The sequence below is a fragment of the Bos taurus genome, chromosome 8 (assembly GCF_002263795.3).
Source record: "Bos taurus isolate L1 Dominette 01449 registration number 42190680 breed Hereford chromosome 8, ARS-UCD2.0, whole genome shotgun sequence".
NCBI lineage: Eukaryota > Metazoa > Chordata > Mammalia > Artiodactyla > Bovidae > Bos > Bos taurus.
The window spans coordinates 94404734-94427902 of record NC_037335.1 but is presented as its reverse complement, the minus strand read 5'-3'; the positions used below and the strand labels follow the sequence as shown (position 1 = coordinate 94427902).

Here is a 23169-nt window from a genome sequence, read left to right as displayed (position 1 = left end):
AATAGTTTTTAATTTAGTTAAAAAAAATCAGTCATAGATTGGTTGGTCAGCATTGAAGAATGAAAGGATATTTCCAGGGTCAATGAAGGGCAGTGCTCATCCAGAAAATTTTAAATCAAGGATAACTTTGAAGGGACTTGGTGGTCCAGTGGTAAAGAATCTGCCTGCCAATGCAGGGGACTTCAAAGAAGGGGAGATCATGTAAGAGAGCTCTAGGGCAATATTTCATTGCATCAATTGAATTTGACCTTGATGAGCTGAGGGGGAATAGTCTTAGGTAATGGGTTGAGATAAAAATGCATCAATGAGGCTTCTGGAAAAGAAAACAATGCATAGGGGTACAATAGTCAGAAAAATAAAGAAAAAGAGGAACAAAGTTTTGCCAGTTTGTAAAGTACATTAAATATAGTATTCATCAAATATAATTTATTCTCCAGGCAATTGGGAAGCTTTGGAATTTTGACCAAGGGAATATTAAGATGAAAAGATAGAAAAAGGTTAATATGGAGACATTATTCAGGGTCATGTACTTTTCTCACCAATATTGAACTGTGCTTTGTGGGTCTGTAAACATTGTTTTTGAGGGCAGTCATTGGCTCCTCCTCTAGCTTTTAGAGAACCTGACTCATTTGGACTTACACACAGAATAGAAGTAATAACTTTATAGAGCTATTGCCAACTGGGTGAAGAAGAACGTATTAATTTTGTCTTCAGTTATTCTCCATATTCCCTAGGATGTGTTGACCATTGTAAGCAATAGTAGCCAAATGTACATGAGCTTAAAAAAATCTGGTTGTATCTCTTATGAGCTCTGTGACATTATGCTCACATTTTTAAGCTTCTCTCAGCAGCTGTGTGCTCACCTGTATTATGGAGCAGCTTGGTCTAAATTTATCTATTATCACACATGCTAAGTTTATGGAATAGAGTAGGAACTTAAGAAACATTTGACCCTTCCTATGGTCATAATTGTTGTTCTTCAGTTGCTAAGTCCTGTCTGACTCTTTGTGACCCCATGAACTGCAGCATGAACTGCAGGCCTGCCTCTCCTTCACTATCTCCCTGAGTTTGCTCAAACTGATGTCCATTGAGTCAGTGATGCCAGCTAACCATCTCATCCTCTGTCATCCCCATCTCCTTCTGCGCTCAATCTTTCCTAGCATCAGGGTCTTTTGCAATGACTCTTCTCATAGGTGGCCAAAGTATTGGAGCTTTCGCTTTAGCATCAGTCCTTCCAATGAATATTCAGGGTTGACTTCCTTTAGAATTGACTGGTTTGATCTCCTTGCAGTCCGAGGGACTCTCAAGAGTCTTCTCCAGCACCATATTTTGAAAGCATCAATTCTTCTGCACTCAGCCTTCTTTATGGTCCAACTCAAATCCATACATGACTACTGAAAAAATCATAGTTTTGACGAGATGAACCTTTGTTGACAAAATGATGTCTCTGCTTTTTAATACACTGTCTAGTTTTGTCATAATTTTCCTTCCAAGGACCAAGTGTTTTTTAATTTCATGGCTACAGTCACCATCGGCAGTGATTCTGGAGCCCAAGAAAATGAAATCTACCACTGTTTCCACTTTCTCCCTATGTATTTGCCATGAAGTGATAGGACCAGATGCCATGATCTTCGTTTTTTGGATGTTGAGTTTTAAGCCAGCTTTTTCACTTTCCTCTTTCACCCTCATCAAGAAGGTCTTTAGTTACTCTTCACTTTCTGCCATTAGAGTGGTATTATTTGCATATCTGAGGTTGCTGATATTTTTCTCCCAGCATTCTTGATTCCAGCTTGAGCTTCATCCAGCCCTGCATTTTGCGTAGTGTACTCTACATATAAGTTAAATAAACAGGGTGACCGTAAACAGCCTTGACGTACTCCTTTCCCAATTTTGACCCAGTCCTTTGTTGCATGTCCAGTTCTAACTGCTGCTTCTTGACCTGCATACAGGTTTCTCAGGAGGCAGGTAAGGTATTCCCATCTCTTTCAGAATTTTCTTCAGTTTTTTTGTGATCCACACAGTCAAAGGCTTTAGCATAGTCAATGAAGCAGAAGTGGGTTTTTAAAAAAAAATTCCCTTGTTTTTTCTATGATCCAACAAGTGTTGGCAATTTATCTCTGGTTCTTCTGTCTTTTCTAAATGCAACTTGTACATCTGGAAGTTCTCGGTTCATGTACTGTTGAAGCCTAGTTTGAATGATTTTGAGCTTTACCTTGATAGCATGTGAAATGAGTGCAATTGTACAGTAGTTTGAACATTCTTTGGCAGTGTCCTTCTTTGAGATTGGAATGAAAACTGACCTTTTCCAGTCCTGCGGGCACTGCTGAGTTTTCCAAATTTGTTGGTGTAATGTATGCAGCACTTTAACAGCATCATCTTTTAGGATTTGAAATAGCTCATCTATAATTCCATCACCTACAGTAGCTTTGTTCGTGGTAATGCTTCATAAGGCCCACTGACTTCACATTCCAGGATGTCTAGCTCCAAGTGCGTGACCACCTTGTTGTGGTTACTCAGTTCATTAAGATGTTTTTGTACAATTTTTCTGTGTATTCTTGCCACCTCTTCTTAATCTCTTTTGCTTCTATTAGGCCCTTGCCATTTCTGTCCTTTATTGTGCCCATCTTTCCATGAAATGTTCCCTCGGTATCTCTAATTTTCTTGAAGAGATATGTAGTCTTTCCCATTCTCATGTTTCCTGTATTTCTTTGCATTGTTCACTAAGAAGGCTTCAGTTCAGTTCAGTTCAGTCTCTCAGTCATGTCCGACTCTTTGCGACCCCATGAATCGCAGCACGCCAGGCCTCCCTGTTCATCACCAATTCCCGGAGTTCACTCAGACTCATGTCCATCGAGTCAGTGATGCCATCCAGCCATCTCATCTTCTGTTGTCCCCTTCTCCTCCTGCCCCCAATCCCTCCCAGTGTCAGAGTCTTTTCCAATGAGTCAACTCTTCACACGAGGTGTCCAAAGTACTAGAGTTTCAGCTTTAGCATCATTCCTTTCAAAGAAATCCCAGGGTTGATCTCCTTCAGAATGGACTGGTTGGATCTCTTTGCAGTCCAAGGAACTTTCAAGAGTCTTCTCCAACACCACAGTAATTCAAAGAAGATGTGACCTTAGATTATATTCTTAGGAAACTGAATTCCAAATTCTATATCTTTCACATGCTGTGGACAAGAGGGCTGCACTACTTTTCAGAATCTAGGTTTACTCATCTATTATCACAAGCTTATTCATAGATTCCATGAGTGAATCCAGAGATATGATATAATGAAAGCACTTCGGAAGCTAAATGTAATATTCAACATTAATTCATTCAGCATATGTGTAGCAATGGCTTTTTGTGCCACAGAATATAATAAGGATCAGTGGGGAGCAAATGAAGTTGTTACAGCCATCTATTTTTCTCAAGACTGAAGGAGAATTCTTCATACAAATATTTTAGTATATGTTAAACAACTTACTGTTTTCTTTCATACGACTTTACAATTTTGAACCTTACAAGGCATTTTCCTAAGCTCCTGACTTTTCATTTTAGAAACAGAGAAAGCAATTCTGAGTGAAGGTAAATTACTTACTCAGAGTGAAGGTAAATTACTTACTCTGTTCTTGCCTAATTAATTATGTGTAGGAAGCAAGTGTTGACTGGCTTTAAAGGTCACTCTCTTTCCAAACACTGTGTTATCTCAGATAGGGGAAGTGTGCTGTGTTAATTTTATTGGTTTTAATGGCAATTGGAGAGAGGCTAAATTAAGTAAAACTTGGAATCCAAACAGAATAACGGGCATATGAATAATATGACAACCACAGATTTATTTGATCCAATGAGCCAAATTCCTCCTATAAATTATATAGCACTTAGTACAAAGTAGGAATAAATGGAATACATGCTTTTTTCCCTGGAACATTTGTGTTATACAAAGTTAGTAGAGTAATCCAGGTCAGTAGTAATCAAAATGAGGGATAAAGGGCCTATGGTAGACTTTTGCTTCTACATAATTTACTCTCCGGTGTCAAAGTTAACTCTGGAGCTCAGGGGCATTTGATTAAGAGGTACTGATTTTGTTATCCTGTCCCAAGGAGCTTCCAGAAAGCGTTCATGGAAGAGGTGGTTTGTGTTTATTCATACTACAAGTTTAGATATAGGTATCATATTGTTTGTCATAATTTGAATCAGTACTTATTTTGAATATAATCATTTAGGTGATATGGTATCTCAGGTATTTTTAAAAGCTTTTAAAAACATATTTTTAAATATGGTGGTCATAGCAACAGCTAAAGATGCTGAAATGATTGCATTGCAGTTCCATTCATTTAGGACAGATTAATATTTTTGACAGGTTATAGGTCTAATACTAGCGTTCAGATTGCTTAGATCTTGAAGAAAATATCAGATAACACCTGTTTTTCAATAATGTCTCTAAGATCACTAATTAAAGGAATCTAATGTTCTCATTCTATTTGCTGTGGGAAGGGCAGGAGAGGCAGAAGTGTTTTTGAAGAGGAAGATGTAGCAACTGCTGCTGCTGCTGCTGCTTAGTTGCTTCAGTCGTGTCCGACTCTGTGTGACCCCATAGACGGCTGCCCACCAGGCTTCCCCGTCCCTGGGATTCTCCAGGCAAGAGTACTGGAGTGGGTTGCCATTTCCTTCTCCAATGCATGAAAGTAAATAGTGAAAGTGAAGTCACTCAGTCGTGTCTGACTTTTATCGACCCCGTGGACTGCAGCCTACCAGGCTCCTCCACCGTGGGATTTTCAAGGCAAGAGTACTGGAGTAGGTTGCCATTGCCTTCTCCGAGATGTAGCAAAGAACACAGTATTTTATTTTAGAATACCTAGGTTTGAAAATGATTTGGAATATTTTTTTCTCTTCTTTAAATGCAGTCAAATCATACCTCAGATCTTTGATGTGAAAATTACCCATCAATGGTCTAAAATATAGCATGGAACATTATGACAATAAATGATGAAAACTTGAAAGATGAGAAATTAGATGTATCCAGTTAAGCATATAAAATTGGTATCTTACCGAAATCTGAGAAACAGTATTTACAGCAGGTGAATATGGAACATTTTATCATTTATGTACCTCTGAGCCTGAGGAATGGTTTCTTTTCCTTGGTTTGAGATCAGTCTTCTTCCTTAATTGCAGATTGGTTTTACAGACTCAAAAAATGCTTTCAGTTTTATGTATAATATTCAGGATAAAGAGAGGAGATATTGGTAAGCATTAGATAATAATCAGGGTGCTATAATTACTTTCTTCAAGTTTTGACTTATCAGTAGATTATTCCTCAGGTAAAACTGATAGATGAATCTATTAAAAATATTTTTCCTCTGAAGTCCAGAGTTTCTAGTTTAAGCTTAGGAAAAAATATGTAAAATAACTCAGAGATTCTTGGGGACTTTGTGGTTGTCTAACTGCTTTTCTACATTTTGAACTCCATAAACATCCTCTGAAATACCAGCCATTAGCTTTCCAAGGCAATTTATAAGCTTTTTGTGGCAAGTCAGGGAGGGGTTCAATATTTGAAAGAAAATGAAATTAAGAATGTAAACATGGAGGATTAAAAACTTTCCCGAACTCCAGGGGGAACGGAGTTAGATCCAATTATATCATATAATTAGCATGTTCTTGTTGTAATGCAACTCAAATATGAAACATGTATCACTGTCTACATTACCACAACATTTAAAGATTTTAAGACCCAAACAGAAAAAAAGTCATTAAATAAGTATTAATGATTTGGTGGCAGAGGGGTGGTATCATTTGAAAACTTATATTGTTTTCATTTGCCTAGTGCTTTCAAATATCAAATGTGTTTCTTAGAATACTATAGTGAGTTAGTCGAATTATTCCTACTGCACAAATGTAGAGGCTCAGACTCTGAAAGTTGAAGTATTTTGCTCAAAGTTGTTCAGCCATTATATGAGAAGGTAAAAATGATCTCAAATTCAGCTTTTGTGACTTTAGTCCCTGCAGTCTCTCTGTAACATTGCCCCATCTAGCACTGATAAGAGCTTTGAAATGAACTTCTAGAATTTTGCATCCCCACTCTGCAATGGATGCAGGAAAGTTAGTAGAGAAGAATGTAAACAACTGAAACTGACAATTAAATGTCAATAAAAAGTTAAAACTGAACTTCCTCCCCCTCTAGATCCAAGTCAAAGCTGAAACATATGGAAGAATGTAACCTTTTATTAAAAACAATCTCTCTTTGATTTTAATAACAAAGATTGTACTCAGACTCAACCTTTGTCCCAGAAATGATTTTGCCTTTCTCAATCACTTCCTGGTAAAGCTGTTTAAGATAAGCCTACTTTTTCAAGTTGGTAATTTCTTTTTAATGTTCTAAATATTTTTTTTTCTAAATTTAGTTCACTTCAAATGCTATAAATTGTTTTCCTTGGGCATCTGACATTTAATACCAAAGAATAATAAATAACACAAAATCGAGTGTCAAGAGAAGAGCATTTCTCTATATATTTTTCATGTATTTAACTTTCTGATCCTAATTACAATTTTAAGAGATACATGCTTTTACTATCTTCATTTTAAAGATTTGGAAATTGAGGAAATAAATAGTATTCATTGCTTGAGATACACACACACACACACACACACACACACGCACATATATATGAAACAAATTTTCCTAAAGGGACAAGATATATTTGATGGCAGAAAACTTTCTATTTAACTTTTCTGTATAACAACATGGTGGAAATTCAGAATATATACTTGTTAACCAGTGGACAATATACCGTATACATTTAGTTCTTAAAATACTGTGTATAGTTTGTATATTATGAACTTATATCTTGCTTTAATATTTACAGCAACTGAAGTAGTAATTTCTAGTAAAAGACCACCAAAGAATTAAGGGATGTTGGAAAGAAGAAGGACTTGAACTCCCTTTCTCCAACATCTTTTGCTGTGTATTCAATCTGAAAAACTCAAAATCTATATATTTTATGTGCTATTCTGCATTTTTATTGACAAGGAATTGACATATAACATTGTATAAGTTTGAGATGTGCAATGTGTTGATTTGATACACTTATTTATTAATAATGCAATAGAATACTACCATAACATTAGCTAACATTTTTATCACATCATATAATTATTTTTTGATGGTAAGAACTTTTAAGATCTAGTCTTTTATAAACTTTTATGTGTATAAGATAGTTTTGTTAACTATAATAAAAATGCTATACATTAGATTCCCAGAATGTATTCGTCTTGTAACTGTAAGTTTATACACTTAGACCAGCATCTCCCCATTCCCTTACTCCATAGCCTCTGTTAACCACCATTCTACTTTCTGTTTCTGTAAACTCAGCACTTTTAGATTCCACATGTAAATGAATCAGATACTTACTTTGTCATTCTTTGTCTGACATCTCACTTACCATAATTCTCTCAGAGTCCTCCATCTGTGTTGTTTCAAAAGGCAGGATTTCCTTCTTTCTTATATCTGATTATTGTTTCATTGTTTGTATATACCATAATTTCTTTATCATTCACCACTTTGACAGACACCTAGATTGCTACCATACCTTGGCTATTGTGAATAATGCTATAATAAACAAGCAAGTGCAGGTATCTTTCTGATATCCTGCTTTCATTTTCTTTGGATGTATACCCAGGAGTGGGCTTTGTAGATCATATGGTAGTTTTATTTTTAATTTTTTGAGAGATTTTCATACTATTTTCCTGGTTGCTGAAGCAATTTATATTTCCACTGACAGTGCACAGGCCTTTCTTTTTCTCCAAATCCTTACCAACACTTGCTTGCTCTTGTCTTTCTGATAACAGCCATTCTGACTAATGTGAAGTGCTCTCTGATAATGGTTTTGATTTGCATTTCCTTGAAAATTAACAGTGTTGAGCATCTTTTCATGTACTTGTTGGTCATTTGTATATCATCTTTGGACAATGTTCAATTCCTCTGCCCATTTTTTAATTGGACTGTTTACTTTTTGTTATTGAGTTGTATGATTTCTTTATATATTTTGGATATTAACCACTTTTCTGGTACATTGTTGTATATATATCATACATAGGTTGTATTGTATTCTGTTGTTACTTTTGCTGTGCAGAAGCCTTTTAGTTTGATGTAGTCCTACTTGTTCATTTTTGCTTTTATTCTTTGTGCTCTTGGTGTCATATGCAAACCTGATTGCCAGAACCAATGTCAAGAAAATTTTTCCTTATGTTTTCTTCTAGGATTTCATAATTTCAGGTATTATATTTAAGTCTTTAATTTATTTTGAGTTAATTTTGTGTGGTGTTGGATAAGGTTACAATTTCCTTTTATTGCATATAGCTTTCCAGTTTCCCGACAGAGTTTATTGAAGAGACTATACTTTTCTAATGGAGTATTTTTGGCTCCCTTGTCAAATATGTTTTGACTGTATACGTGGGGGTCATTTCTGGGCTCTTTCTTTTGTTCCATTGGTCTGTGTGTCTATTTTTATACCAGTACCATGCTCTTTTGATTACTAGAGTTTTGTAATATAGTTTGCCCCCAGGAATGCCTTCAGTTTTGTTCTTTTGTGTCAGGATTCCTGTATTTGGGATTTTTTATGACCCCATACAAATTTCAAGATTTTTTCTAATTCTGTGAAAAACGTCATTAGAATTTTGATAGACATTGCATCGAATGTATAGCTGACTTGGGTAGTATGGATATTTTAACAATATTAATTCTTGTCATATAAAAATTGAACTATTTTTGGATTTGTGTCTTCTTCAGATCTTTGATTTCCTCAAAGTCTTATAGTTTCACTTTCATGGCTAAATTAATTCCTAAGTATTTTATTATCTTTGATGACATTGTAAATGGGATTGTTTCATTTATGCTTTTTCAGATATTTTATTGTTAGTGTATAGAAATGCACTGAATTGTGTTTTTTCAAAAAGCTTATGTTGAAAGTTTAGCCCCCATTTCCCTCCTCCCCCCAATGCCTAGTACTTTAGAATGTGTCTGCATTTAGAGAAATGGCCTTTAAAAAGGTGGTTAAATTAAAATGAGGCCATTAGTGTAGGTCCTTATACAATCTGAGTTGTGTCATTATAAGAAAAGAACATTTGGATGCACACAGATACACCAGTGATGCTCATCCACAGAGGAAAAGACATAATGAGAAGGTGAATATCTGTAAGTTAAGGAAAGGCATTAGGAGAAATCAAACTCACCAACATTTTAGACTTCAAACTTCCAGAACTGTGAGCAAATAAATTTGTTTTTTTTTAAGACATCCAATCTGTAATGTTTTGTTATGGCAGCCTTATAAAACTAGTTTAACCTCTTTTTCAGCATTGTTAATAGAGGAAAATGATAGAATGAGAAAGGCTAGAGGTCTTTTCAAAAAAATTGAAGATACCAAGGGAACATTTCATGGAAAGATGGGCACAATAAAGGACAGAAATGGCAATGACCTAACAGAAGCAGAAGAGATTAAGGAGATGTGGCAAGAATACACAGAATTGTACAAAAAAATCTTAATGACCTGGATAACCACAATGGTGTGGTCATTCACTTGGAGCCAGACATCCTGGAGTGTGAAGTCAAGTGGGCCTTAGGAAGCATTATGATGACCATAGCTAGTGGAAGTGATGGAATTACCACTGAGCTATTTCAAATCCTAAAAGATAATGCTGTTAAAGAGCTGCACTTATTATGCCAACAAATTTGGAAAACTCAGCAATGGCCACAGGATCGGAAAAGGTCAATTTTCATTCCAATCCCAAAGGGCAATGCCAAAGAATGTTCAAACTACTGTACAATTGCACTCATTTCACATGCTATCAAGGCTGAAAATCATTCAAGTTAGGTTTCAGGAGTACATTAAATGATAACTTCCAGATGTACAAGTTGACTTTAGAAAAGGCAGAGGAACAAGAGATCAAATTGCCAACATCCTTTGGATCACAAAGAAAGCAAGAGAGTTTCAGAAAATTTCTATTTCTGCTTCACTGACAATGATAAAGCCTTTAACTATGTGGATCACAATAACCTGTGGAAAATTCTTTAAGAGATGGGAATACCAAACCACCTTACCTGCCTCCCAAGAAACCTGTGTGCAGGTCAAGAAGCAACAGTTAGAGTGGGACATGGAATAATAGACTGGCTCAAAATTGGGAAAGGAATATGTCAGGGCTGTATATTTTTATTCTGCTTATTTAACTTACATGCAGAATACATTGTGACAAATGCAGAGCTGGATGAATCACAAGCTGGAGTTAAGATTATTGGGATAAATGTCAACAACCTCAAATATGTAGAAAATGCCACTCTAATGGCAGAAAGTGAAAAGAAACTAAAGGGCCTCTTGATGAAGGTGAAGGAGGAGAGTGAAAAAGCTGGCTTAAAACTCAATATTCAAATAGCCAAGATCATGGCATCTGATCCTATCACTTCATGGCAAATAGATGGGAAAAAAGTGGAAACAATGATAGATTTTATTTTCTTGGGCTCTAAAATCACTGCAGACAGTGACTGTAGCCACAAAATTAAAAGATGGTTGCTCCTCAGAAGAAAAATTATGACAAACCTAGACAGCATATTAAAAAGCAGAGAAATCACTTTGCTGACAAAGGTCTGTATAGTCAAAACTATGTTTTTTTCCATTTGCTATGTGTGAATATAAGAGCTGGAACATAAAGAAAGCTGAGTGTCACAGAATTGATGCTTTCATAATGTGGTGCTGGAAAAGACTCTTGAGAGTCCCTTGGCCTACAAAGAGATCTAACTAGTCAATCCTGAAAGATATCAACCTTGTGTTCACTGGAAGGACTGATGCTGAAGCTGAAGCAAAGAGCCATCTTATGTGAAGAAGTGATTTATTGGAAAAGACCCTGATGCTAGGAAAGATTAAGGGTAAAGGGAGAAGGGAGTGACAGGAAGAGATGATTGGATGGCATCACTGACTCAATGGGCATAAGTTTGAGTAAACTCAGGAGATAGTGAAGGATAGGGAAACCTGGAACACCACAGTCCATGGCATCTGGTCCCATTACTTCATAGCAAATAGATGGGGGAAGAATGGAAGCAGTGGCAAACTTGGTTTTCTTGGGCTCCAAAATCACTGCAGATGGTGATTGCAGCCATGAAATTAAAAGATGCTTACTCCTTGGAAGAAAAGCTATGACAAACTTAGCATATTAAGAAGCAGAGACATTACTTTACCAACAAAGTCCATGTAGTCAAAGCTATTGTTTTTCCAGTAGTCATGTATGGATGTGAGAGTTGGACCATAAAGAAGGCTGAGTGCCAAAGAATTGATGCTTTTGAATTGTGATGTTGAAGAAGACTCTGAGAGTCCCTTGGACTGCAAGGAGATCAAACGAGTCAATCCTAAAGGAAATCAGTCCTGAATATTCATTGGAAGGACTGATGCTGAGCCTGAAACTCCAATACTTTGGCCACCTGATGTGAAGATCTGACTGATTTGAGAAGACCCTCATACTGGGAAAAATTAAAGGCAACAAGATAGGTTGGATGGCATCATTGACTCAAAGGACATGAGTTTGAGCAAGCTCTAGGAGATGGTGGAGGACAGGGAAGCCTGGTGTGCTGCAGTCCACTGTTTCGCAAAGAGTCAGACATGACTGAGTAACTGAACAACAAATAATCATAAGTATACATAAGTAATAGCTATCACAGTGATGAAATTAGGGCAGTTATTAATTCCAACTAGTCATATTCATTCATCTGCCTTCATTCAAAGATTAGGCTTTTACTGTCTTTGTAAGACCAGGGTATTTGTGATCTGTGGATGAGGAGATAAAAATTATCCAATTTTCAAAAGCCCTATTTCTATATGGACTCTTCCTAATCAAAGTTTGTATAGCTTTTAAAGTTTTCAGTTATCTGTCCTTGGGTCTATTATCTCCAAGTGGGTACATTTATGCAACTGAATTCACCAAGATCTGTAAGCATATGATTATGCTTTACGAGCTGTGGGTTTGATCCCTGGGTATGGGAAGATCCTCTGGAGAAGAAAATGGCAACCCGTTTCAGTTTCTTGCCTGGAGAATCCCATGGACAAAGGAGCCTGGTGGGCTACAGTTCAGGAGGCTGCAAAGAGTCGGACATGACGTAAGCGACTAACACTTTCATTTTTTTTTTCTTTAGTTCGTGAAGATGTCTTAAGGCTTCTGAAAATATTATCAGTATTAATGGCATGGTTTGGTCTGCCCAATTTGAATAAAATTTAGTAGTACACATTGTAGATAATCATTGCTTTCTCATTCTTTTATGAGAAAAAAATAATCAATGATTATTGATTATTTGGTTATTTTAATACATTTAATATTAAGATGGGATAGCATTACTTTTTCTTTTTAAATACAATGGAATGGAGGGATTGGAAGTCAATGTTAATGGTTTATCCTGTATAAGAAATAATCAATTCCTTTTAAAGTCAACACATACAATGCCTCTGTATTAAACAGATATTGGAACAGATTACAATAAATAAAAATATTTGTGAACAAAGTGAGAAGCAGTGTTTAGACATATTAGTAAAGAAGAAGACAGATTAGTAAAATCCAGGAGAGAAATCAGGACTAAAGCTATATATCTAAAAGTCCTTTGCACAGAGATGGAAATTGAGTCCTAAGTGTAGATGATATGAGTTTTAGGACAAATATGTATAAGATGATTGGTTATGTTTTTCTATAATTGATCAGAGTTGTGGTGTAGGGAAAGAACAGTATACTTGGGATCTGGAGAAAAGAATTCAAATTTGGTTTTCATATAAATCCTGAGTGGTATTGCTGCTGCTGCTGCTGCTGCTGCTAAGTCGCTTCAGTCGTGTCCGCCTCTGTGTGACCCCATAGACGGCAGCCCACCAGGCTCCCCTGTCCCTGGGATTCTCCAGGCAAGAACACTGGAGTGGGTTGCCATTTCCTTTTCCAATGCATGAAAGTGAAAAGTGAAAGTGAAATTGCTCAGTTGTGCCCGACTCTCAGCAACCCCATGGACTGCAGCCTACCAGGCTCCTCCGTCCATGGGATTTTCCAGGCAAGAGTACTGGAGTGGGGTGCCGTTGCCTTCTCCGTGAGTGGTATTAGGTTATGTTTAAACATTAGAATCTAATTTTCTCTTCTATGAAATAGACATAGTTTATTTAATATACTTATAATAATGATTATTTTAAAGTTCTTTTTTGCACATCCAAAAGACCACCTGTCTGTCATCTAATATGTGAGATTTATTACTTTGATACAATCAGGGATTATTTGATACAGTAAGTTTCTGATCTTTATTCTGGCTAGATTCTGACTTCAGTCAGTCTAAATTTACTTGTGATTTCAACTGTATTGGGCAACGCCTCTTACTGTATTGTAAGGCTAGACCTATTTACTCTGGCTACTTAGGGACATAAACATAAAATACCCCAAGATCTCTCTTCCTCTCTTTTGCTGTCTGTCTCTTCTTTTTGTCTCACATTATCTACCTCTCTTTCTCAGCTTTACTCCATTGCCACCCACACTGGAATATACAAAAAATGTTTCTTTTGCAGGGAACAGATAGGTGGGGAGGAGTTACATTTCTGTTTCTAACCAAGAAGGAGTAAGGGGACCATATTTGCCCATACTAAAGCACTAAAGCACTAAAAATACCACCCCCCCCGCCCCCGCTAAAACATGAAATACCATTTTTTTGGATGTTTGAACAAGTGATCTCTGGGAGATGAGAAATTAATGAAGTGAGCCCTATAATTTCCCCAGCTTACCTCCTTGAGTGAGTTTCCAGGTAATAAAATAAGGAGAGGGAACCCATCTGAAAAGGGTTTAGAAAGGGATGGAGTTGAGAGGCCAGGGAAAACAAGGCAGCTGGTTTTCAAGTCAAAATCCAGAGAAGAGGAAGCAGCAGAAGAAAGGAACTCTGGAGATCTAAAGCGACAGCCCTGCACTTTCAAATGAGTACTTATCACTGCAGGTATATGAAGAAACCACCTGGGTCCTGGGAAAGGATCATCCAAGAAGATTGGAGGGAATGATTTTAAGAGGTCACATAAGGTTGAAAATAAAACCAACACATTATACACCTAAAAAAAGCCACTTTGTACAACCTAAATAGTTGTACTTTTTAGTTGTTCAATCGTGTCTGACTCTTTGCGACCCCATGGACTGTAGCATGCCAGGCCTCCCTGTCCATCACCACCTCCCGGAGTTTACCTAAATACTTAATAAAGCTGAAAAAAGAAAGTAGATGTTTAAAAAAAACACAAACATAGCACTGATATAATTACTGGATACAACATTGAAAAGTTATTCTGACTATATCTCATAAGTTAAAAAGGTAGAGAAAAACTCGAGCATGTCATTTGAGATACAAAAGATGATATTTAAAGATATAGCACATGTCTTAAAAAGATAATTAATTATATCTAGGAATGAAGGCTATATCTAATACAAATATATCTACCATACTTTGGGCGGGATCAAAATAATTGGACACTGCTGAAGGAAAGAGAACTTGAAATCAGGGCAATAGTAACTCTTTATTTTTTAAAGTTCATTTATTTATTTTTAATTAATTTATTTATTTTAATTGGGAGCTAATTACTTTACAGTATTGTAGTGGTTTTTGCCATATACTGACATGAATCAGCCATGGGTGTACATGTGTTCCCCATCCTGAAACCCCCTCCCACCTCCCTCCCTGTCCCATCCCTCAGGGTCATCCCAGTGCACCAGCCCTGAGCACCGTCTTGTGCATCGAACCTGGACTGGCGATCTGTTTCATATACATGTTTCAATGCTATTCTCTCAAATCATCCCACCCTCGCCTTCTCCCACAGAGTCCAAAAGTCTGTTCTCTACATCTGTGTCTCTTTTCCTGTCTCGCATATAGGGTTATCGTTACCAGCTTTCTAAATTCCATATATATGCATTAATATACTGTATTGGTGTTTTTCTTTCTGACTTACTTCACTCTGTATGCTGCTGCTGCTAAGTCACTTGAGTCATGTCCGACTCTGTGCGACCCCATAGATGGCAGCCCACCAGGCTTCCCCATCCCTGGGATTCTCCAGGCAAGGACACTGAAGTGGGTTGCCATTGCTTTCTTCAATGCATGAAAGTGAAAAGTGAAAGGGAAGTCGCTCACTCGTGTCCGACTCTCAGCAACCCCATAGACTGCAGCCTACCAGGCTCCTCCGTCCATGGGATTTTCCAGGCAAGAGTACTGGAGTGGGGTGCCATTGCCTTCTCCTCACTCTGTATAATAGGCTCCAATTTCATCCACCTCATTCAAATGCATCCACTGATTCAAATGCATTCTTTTTAATAGCTGAGTAATATTCCTTTGTGTATATGTACCACAGCTTTCTTATCTGTTCATCTGCTGATGGACATTTAGGTTGCTTCCATGTCCTGGCTATTGTAAACAGTGCTGCGATGAACACTGGGGTACATGTGTCTTTTTCAATTCTGGTTTCTTCGGTGTGTATACCCAGCAGTGGGATTGTTGGGTCATATGGCAGTTCTGTTTCCAGTTTTTTAAGGAATCTCCACACTATTCTCCATGGAGGCTGTACTAGTTTGTGTTCCCACCAACAGTGTAAGAGGGTTCCCTTTTTGCCACATCCTCTCCAGCATTTACTGTTTGTAGACTTTTTGATAGCAGACATTCTGACTGGTGTGAAATGGTACCTCATTGTGGTTTTAATTTCCATTTCTCTGATAATGAGTGATGTTGAGCACATTTTCATAAATGCAGGATAATTATTTTACAATATTGTGATGGTTTTTGCCATACATCAACATGAATTGGCCACAGGTATACAATAGTAACTCTTTAAAGTAAAGTGCATGAAACAAAGAGAAAATAAGACTGAAAAAGTGAACAGATTGGGTGAGAAGGCTTGAAGTAGTCTGATATACATGTAATTGGAGTACAAAAAAGAAAATGCATTGACAAAAATGTATTTAAAGAAATAGTGGATGGTAATTTTCTAAATTTGATGAAAAAATAAATACATAGTCACAAGAATATCAATAATCAGAAGAATGAGAAACAGGAAGAAAACCACACCAAGGTTAAGATTTTTGCCAGCACCATTCTTGACATTAGCCTTGGTTCCTCTTTAGTGGAAAAGTATTACACTTAGAAATCAAAATCTGGAAATAGATGTACCATTACTATTAACGTATCACTGATCCCAAGCCCTCTCAGTGGGCATATTTGGGGAATAAATGTGCTTTTTTTATGTACATGTGTACATATAAATATGTGCACATTTGCAAACATTTACATCCATTGTTGATTTCTAAATATATACCTATATCAATCTATCTCTCTCTTTCTATATATATTTTACCCTCTATATGTATATATTGAAGGCAGTGAGCTCACATTGTCTCTAATTCTAATCCAATACCATAGAGCTTATTCTACTTTTTCCTCTTTTTGTATGTTTTATGCCTCCACTAGTAGAAACCTGGCTCTTGCTATACCTTATATGTTTACTTGTTATTTCATTCCCTGTATGTAATTTTGCTCCCATTTCTTTTGATTCACATTACCTTCTGTCACTTCACTGTCCCTATGCTAGTATCTTTCCATTTCTTCTTACAAAGTGGTAGTACTTTATTTGATCACAAGTAGAATTTTAATTTCAATATGTCCTTATAGTCGATAAATTTTAATATATGAAACTATAAAAAGCAAAATGTATATGGTGATATTTCTAAAAATGCATTTTGGAAAGAAGTTATAGCTCACAAGAAATTAATTGTGGAACCACATTTGTTAATTACTCCCACCTCTCAGAATAATAATGTACATGCAAATCTTCTAATATATGAAACTGTAAGTCACTCAGTCATGTCCCATTCTGTATGCCCATGGACTGTGGCCCACCAGGCTCCTCTGACTGGAATTTTTCAGGCCAGAATACTGAAGTAGGTAGCCATTCCATTCTCTAGGGAATCTTCCCAACCCAGGGATCAAACCTAGGCCCCTTGCATTGCAGGCAGATTCTTTACCATCTGAGTCACCAGGGAAGCCCCATATGTGTGTATGTGTGTGTGTGTGTGTGTGTACCACATCTTCTTTATCCCTTCATCTGCTGGTGGACACAAAAGTTGCCTTCATATCTTGGCTATTGTAAATAGTGTTTTACTTTAGGTAAATTTTGGAAGGATTTTCAGAGGATATAACAAAGTGTCTTTAATTAGGTGACTACAATGTCACCTTAGGAGAGCTATCATAATGGGGGTAAAGTGGCATACAATGTTGTCCTTAGGGATGAAAGAACATGATATATTTGGTTAACTATACAGTGAATGCAGCATAGTGCATGCAGAGCAGATGGGAGAAAAACAGTGAGGGAAAGAAAAAGGAAAATATGTACCAGAAGAGCTTTGTTGGGACCAGATAAAGTCTCTGGGTAAAACAGAAACCAAAAATAAACAAAAAAAAACATGAAATCAAATAGTTTTCTCAAAAAGGGGAGTGAAAAATATACGTTTTATGTGTTAAGTAAACAGGTGCTCTGGATTTTTTTTTTTGAGAAGCTTTATTTCAATTTTGTTTCTAAAAGTTTACTCCCACTTCTAACACTAGTTGTCCCTGCATTTTTATGTTATTTTCATAAATGATAAAGTTAGATTATTACTGTAAAATTTCTTTTTGACACTTAAATTCTGTAATTTTACATATGTCCTTTATTTCCATTCTTACATTTATATTGAAAAACTTATCTCCACTATATGAGCTTATTTGGTGAAAAAGCTCAAAGATATAATTTCCTCATTCTTTCTTCCAGAACTGTTTAGCTGTCAGTTTTTTCATAGCATCATGCACCTCTGTATTTCTCAGGCTATAGATGATAGGATTGAGCATCGGTGTGACTACTCCATAGCACAGAGCAATCAGTTTGTCAGAAGCAGTATCTTTGGATTTTGGCTTTATATACATAAAGAGGATTGACCCATAAAACATAGTCACCACTGTAATGTGGGCTGAGCAGGTGGAAAAAGCCTTTTTTCTTCCTCCAGCTGAATTGATTCTTAGTACAGTAGAAAGAATGAAAATGTAGGAGATAGAAATCAACAGTAATGGAACAAACAAAAATATTACATTGCCTAACATTAGAGTAATCTCATTCAAGGAAATATCTGTGCAAGCTAGCTTGAGAAAGGCCAATATTTCACAAACAAAATGATTGATGACATTTTTCCCACAGAAGGGCAACCGTACTGCAAGAAGTGTTTGTGTCAATGAGTTGAGAAAGCCCAATCCCCATGAGAGAACTGCCATCTGAATACAAAGTGCCTTGCTCATGATGATAGGGTATCTCAAAGGGATGCAGATGGCTACATAGCGGTCATATGCCATCACTGCTAGAAGTACACACTCTGTGGATGCCATGGTGAAGGAGACAGACATCTGAACAACACATCTAGTGAAGGAGATGTTTTTTTTCTCTGATAGAAAGTGTATCATTGTTGAGGGGATAAAGGAGGATGTGTACAAAATGTCAAGAAAGGAAAGGTTACTGAGAAAGAAGTACATAGGGGTGTGAAGGCGGGAATCCAGGAGAGTGAGGATGATCAAAGTGCTGTTCCCCAGGAGGATCACCATGTACATCACCAAGAACATCATGAATAGGAGTTTTTCGGCTCTTGGATGCTCAGAAAGTCCCTGTAAAGTGAACTCAATGTCTGTCCAATTGGTTCTTTCCATTTTATTTTGTGCCTGGAGTAATTCAGAAGAGACGTGGGTTTAAGGAGTCTATACAGTATTATCATATGAAGTAAGAGATCATTGCAGGAAGGCCAATAAGCATGTCAGTACTAGTTGCAGTGTGTTTATAGTTGTGAGTTTAGCTTTTAAAATTCCTCTTCAAAAGCTCATAAGTCGGGGGATAAAAGAGACACAATAATTACATTGGTAATTTATTAAAAATACAAACTCCTGAATCCTATTTCCTGAGATTATGATATACAAGTTCTGAGTCAGGGAAGAACTATTTGCATCTTAATAAACATTTGTTATTTCAAACTCAGTTGACTCACATACATACTCTGAATATTGTTATTTTGGAGATAGCATGTTTAATCTCTTAAAAATGCTGATTTATTTGATTTTATACCTGTCAGTCATTAAGAGTAACTTAGTCTAGTATTTTACAGTTTATTAATATGCTCACACATATTACTTATTTTATCATCACTGTAATTCCCTGAGGGAAATAAAGTTCATAGAGTATCTATGTTTTAAAAGTATTTTGAAACACAGTAAGTGAAAAAACTACTATTCAAATCTTCACTTTTGACTTTACATTCCCCTTTTTTTAACTGCATGTTTGTTGCCCTCCCTAAATTATGCAAGTTGACTAAGAAGTGAGAATAAGGTATCTTTTGAAATAGAGCTCTCCAGATGATTCTATTGTGAAACTGAGGAAGACAATCAGCCATCTAGTGGAATGTAAAACCAACCATCTAGTGGAATATTTACAGATTTAATATATGGATAAGTCACATGGGAAATCTGTGTAAAAAGTTCTCCATCAATGGATCTGAAGTGAGATCTATGATCTGAATTTATTAACATGTTTCCAGGTGATGTAAATGCTGGTTGTATAGAAGCACATGAATAGCAAGGCCTTTTAGACCACCTCTCTCTGATATCATTGGAATATGCCACTGGTGTTTCAATTCTATGTAGGATTGTAATTGAATAGCAGACAATGCAAAACTAAACATTTTGGTGGGACTTTGAGGTGAGACTTCTGTGTAAATATATTGCAATTAGTTTTGGGTTCTTTAGATTTTAAAGAGATACAAACAACAAAATTATACTCAGGGGAGTTTGCCTTTTATTTCTGTCCATGTGAAAGTTATTCCTATTTGTTGAATTTTCAGTTAGGCTCAATATTTTCCAAAACAAGAATTAGAGATTGGCTCAAGATCTGAGTTGTGCACCATAGAGTATGGATATAATAACTTTAATTTGAAAAAATTTAACTAGTAGATATTGGTAGATGACCTTTTCTTTAAAATAAAGAAGTGAAAGACTATTATTTTCAAAACACCTTTCCAACCTCAAGACAATCTACCTAGCTTAAAAAATATCACTAGAGGAAAAAAATGATCAAATACAGAGGATGAGATTGTTAGATAGCATCATCAACTCAATGGATATGAACTTGAGCACACTCCAGGATATCTGTAAAGAGCAATATTGCATAGGAACCTGGAATATTAGGTCCCTGAATCAAGGCAAATTGGAAGTGGTCAAACAGGAGATGACAAGTGAACATCGACATTCTAGGAATCAGTGAACTAAGATGGACTGGAATGGGTGAATTTAACTCAGATGACCATTGTATCTACTACTGTGGGTCAGAATCCCTTAGAAGAAATGGAGTAGCCAGCATAGTCAACAAAAGAGTCCAAAATGCAGTATTTGGATGCAATCTCAAAAACGACAGAATGATCTCTGTTCATTTCCAAGGCAAACCATTCAATATCACAGAAATCCAAGTCTATGCCCTGACAGGTAATGCTGAAGAAGCTGAAGTTGAACAGTTCTTTGAAGACCTACAAGACCTTCTAGAACTAACACCCAAAAAAGATGTCCTTTTCACTATAGGGGACTGGAATGGAAAAGTAGGAAGTCAAGAAACACCTGGAATAACAGGCAAATTTGGCCTTGGAATACAGAATGAAGCAGGGCAAAAGCTAATAGAGTTCTGCCAAGAGAACGCACTGGTCATAGCAAACACCCTCTTCCAACAACACAAGAGAAGAGTCTACACATGGACATCACTAGATGGTTGATACTGAAATTAGATTGATTATATTCTTTGCAGCCAAAGATGGAGAAGCTGTATACAGTCAGCAAAAACAAGACCGGGAGCTGACTGTGGCTCATCATGAAATCCTTATTGCCAAGTTCAGACTGAAATTGAAGAAAGTGGGGAAAATCACTAGACCATTCAGGTATGACCTAAATCAAATCCCTTATGATTATACAGTGGAAGTGAGAAATAGATTTAAGGGACTAGATCTGATAGACAGAGTTCCTGATGAACTATGGATGGAGGTTTGTGACACTGTAGAAGAGACAGGGATCAAGACCATCCTCAAGAAAAAGAAATGCAAAAAGGCAAAATGGTTGTTGAGGAGGCCATACAAATAGCTGTGAAAAGAAGAGAAGTGAAAAGTAAAGAAGAAAAGGAAAGACATAAGCATCTGAATGCAGAGTTCCAAAGAATAGCAGGGAGAGATAAGAAAGCCTTCCTCAGTGATCAATGCAAAGAAATAGAAGAAAACAATAGAATGGGAAAGACTAGAGATCTCTTCAAGAAAATCAGAGATACCAAGGGAACATTTCATGCAAAGATGGGCTCAATAAAGGACAGAAATGCTATGGACCTAACAGAAGCAGAAGACATTAAGAAGAAGTGGCAAGAATCCACAGAAGAACTGTACAAAAAAGATCATCACAACTCAGACAATCATGATGGTGTGGTCACTCACCTAGAGCCAGACATCCTGGAATATGAAGTCAAGTGGGCCTTAGGAAGTATTACTATGAACAAAGCTAGTGGAGGTGACGGAATCCCAGTTGAGCTATTTCAAATTCTAAAGGATGATGCTGTGAAAGTGATGCAATCAATATTTCAGCAAATTTGGAAAACTCAGCAGTGGCCACAGGACTGGAAAAGGTCCATTTTCATTCCAATCCCAAAAAAAGGCAATGGCAAAGAAAGCTCAAACTACCACACAATTGCAGTCATCTCACACGCTAGTAAAGTAATGCTCAAAATTCTCCAAGCCAGGCTTCAGCAGTACGTGAACTGTCAACTTCCAGATGTTCAAGCTGGTTTTAGAAAAGGCAGAGGAACCACAGATCAAATTGCCAACATCTGCTGGATCATCGAAAAAGCAAGAGAGTTCCAGAAAAATATCTATTTCTGCTTTATTGACTATGCCAAAGCCTTTGACTCATGGATCACACTAAACTGGAAATTCTGAAAAAGATGGGAATACCAGACCACCTGACCTGCCTCTTGAGAGACCTGTATGCAGGTCAGGAAGCAACAGTTAGAACTGGACATGGAACAATAGACTGGTTCCAAATAGGAAAAGGAGTATGTCAAGGCTATATATTGTCACCCTGCTTATTCAACTTATATGCAGAGTACATGAGAAATGCTGGGTTGGAGGAAGCACAAACTGGAGTCAAGATTGCTGGGAGAAATAATAACCTCAGATATGCAGATGATACCACCCTTATGGCAGAAAGTGAAGAAGAACTAAAGAGCCTCTTGATGAAAGTGAAAGAAGAGAGTGAAAAAGTTGGCTTAAAGCTCAACATTCAGAAAACGAAGATCATGGCATCCGGTCCCATCACTTCATGGCACATAGATGGAGAAACAGTGGCTGGATTTATTTTGGGCACTCCAAAATCACTGCAGATGGTGATTGCAGCCAAGAAATTAAAAGATGCTTACTCCTTGGAAGAAAGGTTATGACCAACCTAGACAGCATATAAAAAACAGAGACATTATTTTGTCAACATTATTTTGTCAAGGTCCGTCTAGTCAAGGCTATGGGTTTTCCAGTGGTCATGTATGGATGTGAGAGTTGATCCATAAAGAAGGCTGAGTGCCAAAGAATTGATGCTTTTGAATTGTGAAGTTGAAGAAGACTCTGAGAGTCCCTTGGACTGCAAGGAGATCCAACTAGTCCATCCTAAAGCAGATCAGTACTGGGTGTTCATTGGAGGGACTGATGTTGAAGCTGAAACTCCAATACTTTGGCCACCTGATGCAGAGAGCTGACTCATTTGAAAAGACCCTGATGCTGGGAAAGATTGAGGGCAGGAGGAGAAGGGGACTACAGAGGATGAGATGGTTGGATGGCATCACTGACACAATGGACATGGGTTTGGGTGGACTCTGGGAATTGGTGATGGCCAAGGAAGCCTGGTGTGCTGTGGTTCATGGGGTCTTAATGAGTCAGACACGACTGAGCAACTGAACTGAACTGATGGAAAGTAGAAGTGTGAACGTATTGAAGTTGCATGTATACATTTGTAGGTATACATTTCAAAGAGGATAGGCAGTGTTGGGTATGGCAGGATATACTTTTACTTGGTACTAAGACTGGAGTTTGATTTGCTCTAGG

At 37.1% G+C, this 23169-nt stretch overlaps 1 protein-coding gene across 2 annotated transcripts; it reads right to left on the bottom strand.

The window, feature by feature from the left end:
- Nucleotides 1–17730: 17730 nt before the first annotated feature.
- Nucleotides 17731–19864, bottom strand: OR13D2C (olfactory receptor family 13 subfamily D member 2C). Of its 2 annotated transcripts, XM_059889306.1 has the most exons (2): nt 19817–19864; nt 17731–18673 (listed from the first exon to the last, which is right to left on the bottom strand). In XM_059889306.1, the coding sequence occupies exons 1-2, from the start codon at nt 19862–19864 to the stop codon at nt 17780–17782; spliced, it is 942 nt and encodes a 313-aa protein (XP_059745289.1). In that variant the 3' UTR covers nt 17731–17779. The 2 variants fall into 2 exon arrangements, with proteins under 2 accessions (XP_059745289.1, NP_001377556.1); NM_001390627.1 differs by lacking the exon at nt 19817–19864 and having other exon boundaries at nt 17780–18715.
- Nucleotides 19865–23169: the final 3305 nt, after the last annotated feature.